The sequence below is a fragment of the Rosa chinensis genome, chromosome 2, assembly GCF_002994745.2.
Source record: "Rosa chinensis cultivar Old Blush chromosome 2, RchiOBHm-V2, whole genome shotgun sequence".
Lineage (NCBI taxonomy): Eukaryota > Viridiplantae > Streptophyta > Magnoliopsida > Rosales > Rosaceae > Rosa > Rosa chinensis.
In genome coordinates, this window is record NC_037089.1 from 78,795,106 (window position 1) to 78,807,219 (window position 12,114).

Genomic DNA, 12,114 nt, shown 5'->3' on the forward strand with positions numbered 1-12,114 from the left:
TTGGTTGCTTGTTAATTCGAAGGCAGTAACCATGTCCCTCACGAGGTTTTCACGTGCTGCCCTTGTCTTCTTTGTGCTTTACAACAATGTATATAAAAAATGTATGGTTCTGTATATGTCATTCTCTGCGATTTTTTTGAACAAGAAAATATCCCATGTACACTTGGGGACAAGAAGCTGGACCAGTTTGACAATGGAGAGTAGTCACTTAAGGATTGATTTATTAGGGACTTTTGTCTCCTTTAATCAATCAAACCCTCTGTCTGGATTATGGTTTCTTTTTCTTTATGATCATATTGTATTGGTGTACTAGGCCCTCCATAATATGCTGTTCCTTTTGGAGTTTTGGTAGGTAGTTACCTGGAAGCAGCAACTAAGCATAGAAAAATCTTGGTTTGAGAATTTCCAGATGAGATCAGGTTTTTTTAACCTGATGATAATGAAAGAGAATTGGTACCTGGTAAAATTATCACTTCTATGCTAATTAAGAGAAATAATATATAAAGATCCACTCGCAAATCAAAATATACTAATCTTTTTATTTACCCAAAAAATTATTGTAGTACTCCAGCATGCAAAACATTTGAAAAATCAAGCACCAGTGTGGTACGGGTGAAAGATTGTTTGGATTAGTATGGTTTTGTATCAAATATAAAATTCGGTTTGAAATTTTTTTCCAAAACGCAATTATAAAAAGCAGGAGGGTAAGGAGGGTAAGAATTGCGCTTTAAACCTAATAAACACTTTATAATAAGGTCAAAGTCAGAGAGAGTTCTCATACTTCAAGTCTCCACAAAATTAAATAGTTTTTTTTAATTTTTTTATTTTGACCTAATTTTTTCTAATTTCTAATGACTTCAAGTGAATGATCATACTTTGACCCAAAAAACAGAAAAGAAAGTGGTTTATTGTTAGACGGGAGGAGCACGAGAGTAAACATGTGGGATTGTGTTCCATCATAACCTAAACAATCAAATAATCACGCAATTACTAGTTTAAGATTTGGTTGGTTTTGTAGAAGTCATTCAGACTCCATTGCAGTCTTTGAGTTCCGAGCTTCGGTACTTTAGTAATTTGCACATACCGTGCTGTACCCCCACTTGTTTGTTCCATCATTTTATTAGTGATTTCCACCAGTCAGTGGACATCCCATATAATTGGGAACTAGACAACAGATCCTGCTCGAAGATTTACTTATACATAGCAATTAATTAATCTAATTAAGGTGGCAGTTTTTTTTTTGGCGGGATTAAGGTGGGAGCTCTGTAGTACTCTTAATTATGAATCAATCTGTACAATTTATGACCTAGCTACATATAATGATATAAAGCGGGGTAGCAGATGGTGAGGAATATATATTCACATAGCAGTTGAGTTCCATATGATTTTCTAAATTCTAGTTTTCCTTACAAATAAAAATTACTTACAGTTGATCAAATAATTTGGAGTTCATATCTAAATTAATTGGTAATGGATAGAGTATTCCAAATCCTTATAAACATATAAGCAATGTCCCATTTTTCTCATGTGGGATGTATATATTATCAACAACAGCTACATAAAAGCTGCACTCAAAACAGTTTTGCTGAATTTTGATTAATTTTCTATCATACATTCGTATAATCTGAGGTTCGCATCCAAAACTAATTGGTAATGGATGAAGTGACTCAAACTCTTATAAACTTACATGTAAAGTCTCATTTTTCTCATGTAGAATGTAAATATTCTCAACATAGTTAAACATTTTGCTTGGTACACCATTCCAAAATTTTCCAACGTTTTCCTATAATTTAAATATGATAATATATTTTGTATTATTATCATGAGTGTTCAATTTCGTGAATATTCTTCATACGTTAGATAAGAATTGAAGTATATTAATTGGGTATTAGAAGTTGAGAATATAATGTGAAAGACAAAGTTGATAGCCTGAGCTTACTTGAAGCCAGTTAAACATATATGTTTAGGAGAATGATTGTCCCATAATTTTAGGTCACTTGGAACTTTCTTTCACTTAAGATATGGAAGCATGCACTCAGAAGACATGACAAAGAAACATCAGAAATTTTTTCAGTAACTTATATAATAACTCAGTCTGCCATAACCTACTAATAATCTTTCCCAGGACTGGTTCTTTTTCTGTTTTTTGTTGAATGGCCGACCAATTTTCCAGGTGGTTGATGCCCACATAAATGTTGGTAAAGATCAAGATGACGTGTCAGATAGATATATTGGGGCGGAGGGGGGCGTTGATTTGGAATTTTGGAAATTGGAAAATATGGTGTGCATGGATTTGGAATCCTGCAGAATGTGAGTTGGGTTGGTTGCGGGCCATAGCCGGTTAGCTATATTTCTTAATTGATTTTGGAGCTAGCTTGGACCACCTGACCAGCTGAAACCCTCTATTTATATGAAGCTCTTCTTCTTGGCTCAACATCACCATTCAAACAAGGGCAGAAAAATTAAGTCGATCTCCTTCTTTGTAGAAATCAGTAGAATTATTGAAGCTCTTATAGGAATGGCAGTCGAGTCTTCGTCTTCGTCGTCAAAAGATAACAAGAGGTCGAAGGTTTCAAGCAGAAAGCTGAGAGGGTATCTTAGGCAACAGAAAGGGAGGCTCTACATCATCAGGAGATGTGTGGTTATGCTCCTCTGCTGGCATGACTAGCTCCTGTGCTGCAATTCTAATTCAATTTGAAGAGTCCCTTCTGGTGCTCAGTTGAAGGGTTTAGAGAGCTTAGGGTTTAGGGTTTCCACAGTATATCTTTTCTGTGCAGCAATGCAGTGAGTTAATTCATTAATCATCTAGCTAGCTAGATCTCTCTCCCTTTCTATCCATCCATTCTACAATATTGTGGTGTAAAACTGTAAATAGAGATGAGAAATTGTTACTAATGGTAGTTCTTTGCAGAATAATGCTCCATGGGCATGATTTGTAGTTTTCTATCATTGAAATTAAATATTCAACTTTGAGGCCAATCTTAGACTACTGCTCTCTCTCTCTCTCTCTCTCTCCCCCCCCCCCCCCCCCGGGGTCTGACTGTGAGAACGTTTGACCAGTTAAGAATTTTCACTGCAACTGCATACATTTGACTTCTTCTGATTTAAGTGGATCGTAAATCTAATTAATTGCGTTACGCGCGTTATTGCGTAAATAGTATCGTACGTCAAATCTTAAAATTTAGTGTTTGCTTAATGATGTTGGCGGTTAATCAGTTTGAAAGTGGTTGTTTGATACCGCAATAGTCCTGTATTCAGATTATCCGGCACCTTTTTTTTTTTTCCTTGTACTTTGCAAGCACACATCCAAGAGACCAAGAACTAACAGCTTTTGAGACAAGTAATTATGTAAAATCAATAACACATGATGTAAAACTGGCAATTCTAGTGTCGCGCATGCATCTCATTGTACCAAGTTCTTGATATAAGGGATCAGAATTAATGGAGAGATTTTCCATTCCTTCATATTTGCATTTGCATCTGTTCAAATAGAGAACGGATGTTTTTTCCTCTAATTCTCTAAATAAAGGATGGACAAGGCAGGGATCTGATGGTGCTCTAATGTATGAGTAATTGACTTTGAATAATAAGATAAAAGTACAATTAGATTACCGGTTAGATTGCATATGTCACTCGTAGTACATTCCGAATAAACAGAGTACTGTTATCCTTTTGGATGACCCATGAAGTGGAGAACATTGAAACTCTGAAAAACTGTAGCACTGCGTGAATATAAGCAGAATATTATCATGTTAGATGACATATGATGTGGAGAATATTGAAGCTCTAAACTTCGTAGGACATCTCGGATAAGCTGAATGAAAAAAGGACCCAAGTGTATAGCACCATGCACCTAGCTAACTAGCTGCATCACATCTCACATTTGACATTTGCTTGTTGAGATAAGTTTTTTAATTTATATTTGGGAAACTTTAGCTCTATTTAGTTTAGGGTGTTGTCAACTCAGCTTTAAAATGTGAAGAAAAGCACCGGTGCAATCACATGCGGATCGTACCCGATTGACTAGACAAATTTGAATTCTTCTTCCATCACTTGGACTCATCTTCATTCCCAAACAAAATTCATACTGTTTTTCTTACCAACCAAACTACTTCAATAATCCAAAAGAGATTTACATTTTAAGTCTGGTTAAAAAAGAGGGTTACTTCTATTTATATCACATATGCCATTATGCCCCTCATATGCATCAATATGTATAGTGGGGAGTCTATAAAGCAAGCTTTAATTAATAGCTTAGGAATGCCACAAGTACTTGTGTATAGACTAATATGCATCACCAGAATATTACACTTTACCCAAGCTGTATAGTCACTGAAAGCTTCAGTACATGGCAGTCATTCAAGCCCATGCGCATTCATCACCAGAATATTACACTTTGCTCATAACATACCATGTATCGAAGCCACATCGCCATAAAAAACAAAGCATCCTTCAACTCGAACGTAGATTTTGATAGAGAGTTCTAGATCGAGGAAGGATGAAAAGGACGAGGAGGGTCCTCCCTCGTCCTACTTCTTAGAGTACAATTACGAGTCGGTTACCATAATTAATCGATCAGGAATGTACTATCACATTAGCTAGATTGAAGAATCTAACAAGCTAATAACGTAGGGCAAACATAAGAACAGAGTAGGTCTCGAATAATTTATGGCAAGAGCCCGAGAGGTCTGATAAGTCCTCATGAACGTGCATTGTGTGTAAGAGTAGTCCTTAAAGATAAGTCGTGTTCCAACAGTGTTTTCTTCTTCCCACTTGTCCTCGTTTGATGTTGGTCCGTCCTTTCGCCCAGAAGGGTGCACGGTCAAATTATTTAATTTTTTTGATCCAGTGGTGGCCACTCGTCATTCAGTATTCTGCTCGAGGCCAGTAGGAGTCTGCCACATAATGATCGCCAGAAACGACAAAGTGGGATTGGTCAAATTGGCAGCTTTACCATGCCCACGTGCACCTCCTAATCCTCAAGCCCTACCTCTGTCTCATCCACAGAACGTTGTCTGTTTCATATTCCGACGATCAGGGCAAATGCCTAAAATGAGTTGCGTTATCATCACGTACTCCCGTGTAAAATGATTTGTCGACATACCTAATATTACAAATGGTTATCGGGTAGAAATTAGTATCAAAAATCCTTGCCAACAAAAAAGGAAAGGAGGAAGAACAAATTAGTCTCGCCCGTTGACTGGATCAGCGGATTCGCGCCGGACCTACGTTGCAGGGATGGAGTTTGGTGGGTTTGGACCTTCGGGCTTCAGCCCATCCCACTCTCCGACGTCAGCATGGTGGTCGGAATGGAAATAGATCATGCTTTCTTCAGAAATGTGAGAGAATATCACAAATGGTCACATAACTATGACCCATTCGACACTTTGGTCACTCAACTTACACATCGTCTATCACTTTAGTCACTGCCGTTAGATTTACTGTTACAAATCCTTAATTTAAGGGCAAATTTGTCTAATCACTATTTGTGGTCTTTGAGCTTTTTCAGAAAAAAGAAAAGGGGAAATATCACCAATGGTCACTGAGTTATGACTTATTCGACACTTAACTCACTATATTTTCAACAATATCACTTAACTCACTCAGTTTTACATCTGTCTTTCACTTAACTCACTGCCGTTAATTCTACTGTTAGAAACCGTTAAAATTGAAGGTATATTTGTCAATACACTTAAAAATCATTTTTAACTTTAAAAAACTACATTTATTAGACTTTTTTTCAAGTTTTTTAAATTTCTGAAATTTCTAATAAAAAATGATTTTTTTAACTTAAATATAATTTGAAAAAAAATTGTCTTTAAAAAAAAAAAACTAGAAATGCATTTTTTTAGTGTTTAGATAAATATACCCTCAATTTACATTTATTAGACTTTTTTCAATTTTTTAAATTTCTGAGATTTCTAATAAAAATGATTTTTTTAACTTAAATATAATTTGAAAAAAAAATTTGTCTTTTTTTTTATATATAAAAAGTTAGAAATGCATTGTTTTAGTGTTTAGACAAATATACCCTCAATTTTAATCGTTTTTAACGGCAGAATTAGCGACAGTGAGTTAAGTGAAAGAAGGATGTAAAACTGAGTGAGTTAAGTGATATTGTTGAAAATACAGTGAGTTAAGTGTCGAATAAGTCATAACTCAGTGATCATTGATGATGTTTTCCCAAAAGAAAAACCATGGCTGATATGAATCTCAGAATCTCAATTTGTTTATCAATGAACCATGCTCCTTTCCAAAAAAGAAAAAAATTCAATGAACCATGCTAGCTAGGGCTGCATCACCAATTTCACAAGCCCTAAAACTTCATCTCCTACCCTAACAATGTTGTTCGAGGGGAGGCTCTTCTCCCCCAAGAAATCAGACTTCTCCAACAGTCCTAATGTCTCCACCAACAGCCCCCGATCGCTTGACTTCAACGCCCCAAGCAGATCCGATAAGAAGAAATCCAAATCCGCAGTCAAAGACGACTCCAAAGCCGCAATTATAAGCTTCGGTGGTGGCGGCGGAGGATTTGGCCCAGTTGATCAAAACCCAGCAACCATCCTCATCCTCAGGCCTCCTCAACCAGATACCCCACCTCTTCGACCCCAAAGTCCTCGCCGCCATGACCCGCGCCGTCTCCGACCTATCCCGACCACGAGGCCTTCGACACCGCCAAGGCCAAGCTCGCCTACAACAAGCCCACTCCCTCCAAGAAGCTCGAGGACCTCGTCCTCTCCCCCCGCCCCTCTGATGCCGACCACTTCCAGTGGTGTCCAGTGGTCAACCCACCTCGTTGACCGGGAGTGGGAGTGCTGCGATCCGCCAAGAAAGAGAAGCGAGACTGCAAGGCCATTCTCCCGCTCGAGGGAAAGAAACAGGGAAGGGAAAGAAACAAATAAAAAGCAGAAAAAGAGACCAAAAAAAAAACTTTAATTTTTGAGTAATTTGACTAAAATATCTTTAAGATAATGTATTAATTACGAGAATTTAAAGGATAAAATAAATAGAAATAAACTAAATGACTAAAGTGATAGACGATGTGTAAGTCGAGTGACTAAAGTGATATTCTCTCTAGATTTTAAATATTCACCGAATTTTTCAAATATGCCAAGTCTCGGTCACAATGACTGACAACTTCAGCGGACCGGAAGTTCTCAATCAAGTAAAAACGTTTTTCTTGGCTGTAGAGCATCTCTTTAATAATGTATTATTCACTACTTCCAAAATATTATAAAATTGACATTTTCAATCATATCTTAACTAAAACCTCATATTCTTGTTTCTCGATTAATTGTAGAAGATGCTTGTATAAACATCTTTACTTATAAGATAATGTGCTATGAACTTAGATTTTCTGTCGATTTAGAAACAAACATCAATTCTCACCAACTACATACAAAGCATCAGACACATATATGCAAGCATACATCATAACTTCTAAGGAGTATAATGAAGGCTAGGTACATATTGTCCAACCTTCAAATGAAGACATACTGATATATCAATCTTGGGAAATTTCTAGTATCAATGCCATATCTATCAACGTGTGAATAATCTATAATCAAATTAACCATAGGATCAATTGAGAGTATGTACGTACAATCTGGACAGAAGGGATCTAGAAGAACTTAATGTTATAGTAGATCAAACATATTACATATATTCTAAAAGAGAACATTTGCAGACAATTGCTTTCGAGTCCGTCAATTAACCAAAAATAATTTCGAGGGAAACAGTGGTGAAAAATAAATCTAACTGCCAACGAACCATGTAAGAAATATTTACATGTCGTTACCTGATAAGAGATTAAAGCACAAAAGCAACTAAAGACTGGGAAAGATAAAGACATAGAGTCATGGATTTATGTTCCCTTTGTTTTATTTTGTGTGTGTTGTTGTAAATATTATTATCTATATGGCTGTCCACGTAAATACTCATTAGTTGTGTACTTTGATGTAAACTCTACCTCTATTTAAAGGAGGCTAATGAGACTGAATGAGAATACTTCTACTTCCTCCCTACTCTGCTCTCTCCATATTCTCTCTACTTTATAACACGTTATCAGAACGCTCTGCTATTATTTTTTGAAAACTCTATGATGATCTACGAGTTTATGGTGCAACGTTGTTGCTATTAACTATAACTTATGATCTATGAGTTTATTCATGATCTATGTCATTTATGCATATCAGTTTATTTCTTAAGGTGCCATCGATTCCTGTTTTATTTCATGATCTATGATCTATGCTTTAATCTTATATATAATCATTACGGTGCCATCAATTCATGCTTTATATACTGATATACATATGTTCTTTTTTTCATATATGAGTATAATTGCTGAAAGTTTTGGTTGATCACGCAAATAAAATCATACCCGTTTTCCTCTCTAACAATCTCAATTTTTTTTTGTCAATAATCATGCCTCTCTCCTTTATTTTTGGTTTTGCGGGCAATAGAGACATTAGTTTTTACTTGTCTATTTAATAGCATTTTCTGGGGTTTTTTTTTGTCAGTGTACACTCATAAGATTTTTTGTGTGTTTCCCTCAATTGTCACCCTCAATTGTCCTTAGGCATCAATCCTGATTCGTCATATATTTCATGATTACAAGTATTAGTATATGCCTTATGTTGTCATCTGCACATGTATTTATGAATTGATTAATATGAGAAGCAATCTTGACGTGATGAGAGTGGTGACCACTATTTATGGCAGGATCAGTAACTCCCAAAGGCGGATCAATATTTTTTTGATATCCAGGTTATACAATCCTACGGTTATGTGTATAAGTATGCTCAAAAGGTAAGGACGTATGGTATGATTTTATTGCTCATAGACGGATTTCAATGACCATTGTAAATTCAATGCGATCAAAATATTTTCTTTATATGATTACACGAGGGCCTGAAGTTCCTCAAAGATTGTGTAGTGGAAAAATTGCGATATGAAGTCTCATAATTTATACAATTACGAGGGCCAGAAGATCCTTAGAGTTATATAATTGGGTATATGAACTCGCATATTTTTTTTTATCCCCAATAATTATAAGAGGACCGGAAGTTCCTCAAAAACCTCCTCTGCACGACAATGTGAATTTGAAGTTCAATTTTGAATGTAAAGCTAGAAGCTACGTTCTCCACAAGATAAAATTATGTTCTTGTGTGATTAGAGGAGAAAAAAAATTATCATTTTGTGAAGTGAAGCATACCAGAAGTTCTGTGTATTTTCTTCATTAATGGAACCAGAAGTTTCCACAATTAATTTTATTGCATAGTTTATCTATTTATTTTTCTTCCCTGCAATTTTTCTATTTTGTTATGTACTTTCATTACAGTACTTATCTTTTAAATTAATTTTTTTTGTTACTCATACGGACCAGCAGTCCTATACCTCGAACATATGAATTTTGAGTGTAATATTTTTGAACCAGAAGTTCAAAATTTCATAATAGAACCTAGGGGTGGCTGAAAATGCCGGACCTGCCGAAACCAGCCGGAAACCGGCCGAACCGCCTCCATCGGCGCCGACGGAAGTGGTAGCCGGAGGTACGGTACGGTACTACCGTACCGGAGCAACGTTTTCGGCTCGGTAGTGGTACAGCCAATTGCATAGGTTCGGTGATACCGAACCAGCCGAGATAGATATTTCTGGGTTTAATTCCAAAAAACACTACCCTTGTGCGCCTGCCAAGGATCGAACCTTTGCCACTCTCGCTACAAACTCGAGCCACTTACCACTAGGCCACCAGCTTGCATGTTAATGGTTGCGCATAAATAAAAAAATATACTTGAATCAGAAAACAGAAAACAGAAAATTAAAAACTCTTTCTTGTCTTCTACTTCGAGACAAGTATGATTCTCTCTCTTCTTCATTCTTTCTCAGTCTCTTCCTCCTCTGTTTTTTCTCTTTCACACAGACTCTCTCTCTCTCATTTCTGACTTTTGTTTTTCTCATATTCTTGTTCTTCTTCCTCCATTTTCTCATCATTTTTCTTCTTTTCTCTATTCTTCCACCTCTGTACTCTTCCTTCTTTCTGTTTCTTCTTCCTCCTCATACTGCAATCCTCATCTCCTTTGCCGGATTTTATCTCAGCAGTTCTCCAAATTCCGGCGATCAGAATTTTCAAATACCGGCCAAAACCAACCGTTGAAAGCGGTAACCGAAAGCTCCGGTAACCGAAAGCTCCGGCACGGTTACGGCAACACATTTGGCGAAACCGAAGAGTTTCGGTCGGTATTCGGCTGACGTCAAAAACGCCGGCAACCGTACCACGGCCAGCCCTAATAGAACCTGAAGTTCTAACAGTAAAACTCAAACCCGAAGTTTTGAGTATAAAATATAAATTAGTTAAAAGTGAACTTGAAACTTCACTTTAGTCACCTCGAGCCTGAAGTTTCGAGCATCAAATTTATTTGAACCCGAAGTTCAAATTACGAAATTTTAGAACTTACAGTTCATAAAAATATATATATATATATATATATATATATATATATTCGAACCTGAAGCTTCGATTACACATACAATTCATTCATAGTTTATTTGACTTTATGTCAACTCGAACTAGAAGTTTCGAGTAAATTTTCATATGTCGATTGATACATTCTTCTTTATGCCTGCTTAAAGCATTCCACCTTAGAACCTGAAGTTCTAATTATGCAAACTCGAGCCATAAGTTTCGAGTGGATATGTGGACAATTTATCGAAGAGTTTTAATCTCGGTCAACCCCAAACCTGAAGTTTTGAGGGGATTTTATGGACACCAATTTAAAAGTAAGCATATATTTGACCGTTGGTTTATGACGAATGAGTATGAGTATACCCCAAATTTGTGATCGTGACTTTTGTAATTAAAAGAGACCATAACCTGTAGTTCCTTGATCCTTAATTACATGAGGACCTGAAGCTCCTCAATGATCATACTAACTAGATGACCATCTAAAGTCCTTCACTTATAAGTTATGGTCATGAAGTTTAAACTCGACATTTTGAGTATATTATTTTGGCCAGAAGTTCAAAATGCATTTGATGTTAATCTACATCAAACAACAATACAATAATTAAACGTCATGTTTTACCTGTATAACACGGACCAGAAGCTTCGTGTATATCCTATGAGATCTACTGTTCAATTCTTACCAATTGATTTGTGTAATCTTCAAACTTATGTTTTGAGTCACTTTCAGGCAATGTAATTTTATCCATGGTGTCCAGAAAACATTATTAAGGCTTATGCTTATGAGGTTAATATAACAATCATCTCATATCTAACATATCTGATTGATGGCTCTAGAAGAGCACACATATATTGTCTCGTTGCATTTTGTGCCTCCAACATAGTAAGAAAGCCGATTGACATGGCTATACCATGAAATGCCACTAGAAGTGGATCATGGCAAGAGAGAAATCAGGAGACAATGTAAATACTGCCCTAACATCCACATATGTGAGGAAATTAAAAATTGGGCATGTGTGACCTGTGATTCACTATATGGTGGATGTTTATCAAGCCATTTTCAAAATGTCACTAGTCAAATTAAATTGCATTGACTAATAAGAACATTGAGATTATCACACATCCCTGATGTCTTTTGCTTGCAATAAGCAAAGTTGCAAGCACTATTGTGTTATTCCTCAGATTTATTGTAACCTCTAAGTCCCCATTGAAACTAAATGTTTCTTAATCCGATTATCTAGGAACCTGATGTTCCTTAAGAGGTTGTTATAAATTGAAAAAATTGAAACCTGAAGTTTCTTGGATCTCCAATTATATGACGGCTTGAAGTCCCTTCTCTTTATGACTACACAAATATATATGTGACAGTGAACTTGAGGTTCTCCACTTGATAAAGTTACTCTTTTATTATGGATTGTAGTCTTTAACTCGAAATTTTCGAGTATATCATTTTGGCCAGTAGTTCAAAATGAAGTTGGTCCATTCCAATTATCAGTATTTCACAATTAATGTTTACTGAAGCTAAGGTAACAACCATATCAAGAGTTGTAGATCTTGATCTATGGCTCCAAATGAGCTACTATCATGTTACCGAATTTGAAATATTGTTGCATTAATTGCTTACTATATGGTTGGAGAAGACTTTATGCCAT

At 36.2% G+C, this 12,114-nt stretch overlaps 1 protein-coding gene across 1 annotated transcript; it reads left to right on the forward strand.

The window, feature by feature from the left end:
• Positions 1–2,392: 2,392 nt before the first annotated feature.
• On the forward strand, positions 2,393–2,988 carry LOC112188763. Its single transcript, XM_024327965.2, has one exon. The coding sequence runs from the start codon at positions 2,411–2,413 to the stop codon at positions 2,666–2,668; it is 258 nt and encodes an 85-aa protein (XP_024183733.2). The 5' UTR covers positions 2,393–2,410; the 3' UTR covers positions 2,669–2,988.
• Positions 2,989–12,114: the final 9,126 nt, after the last annotated feature.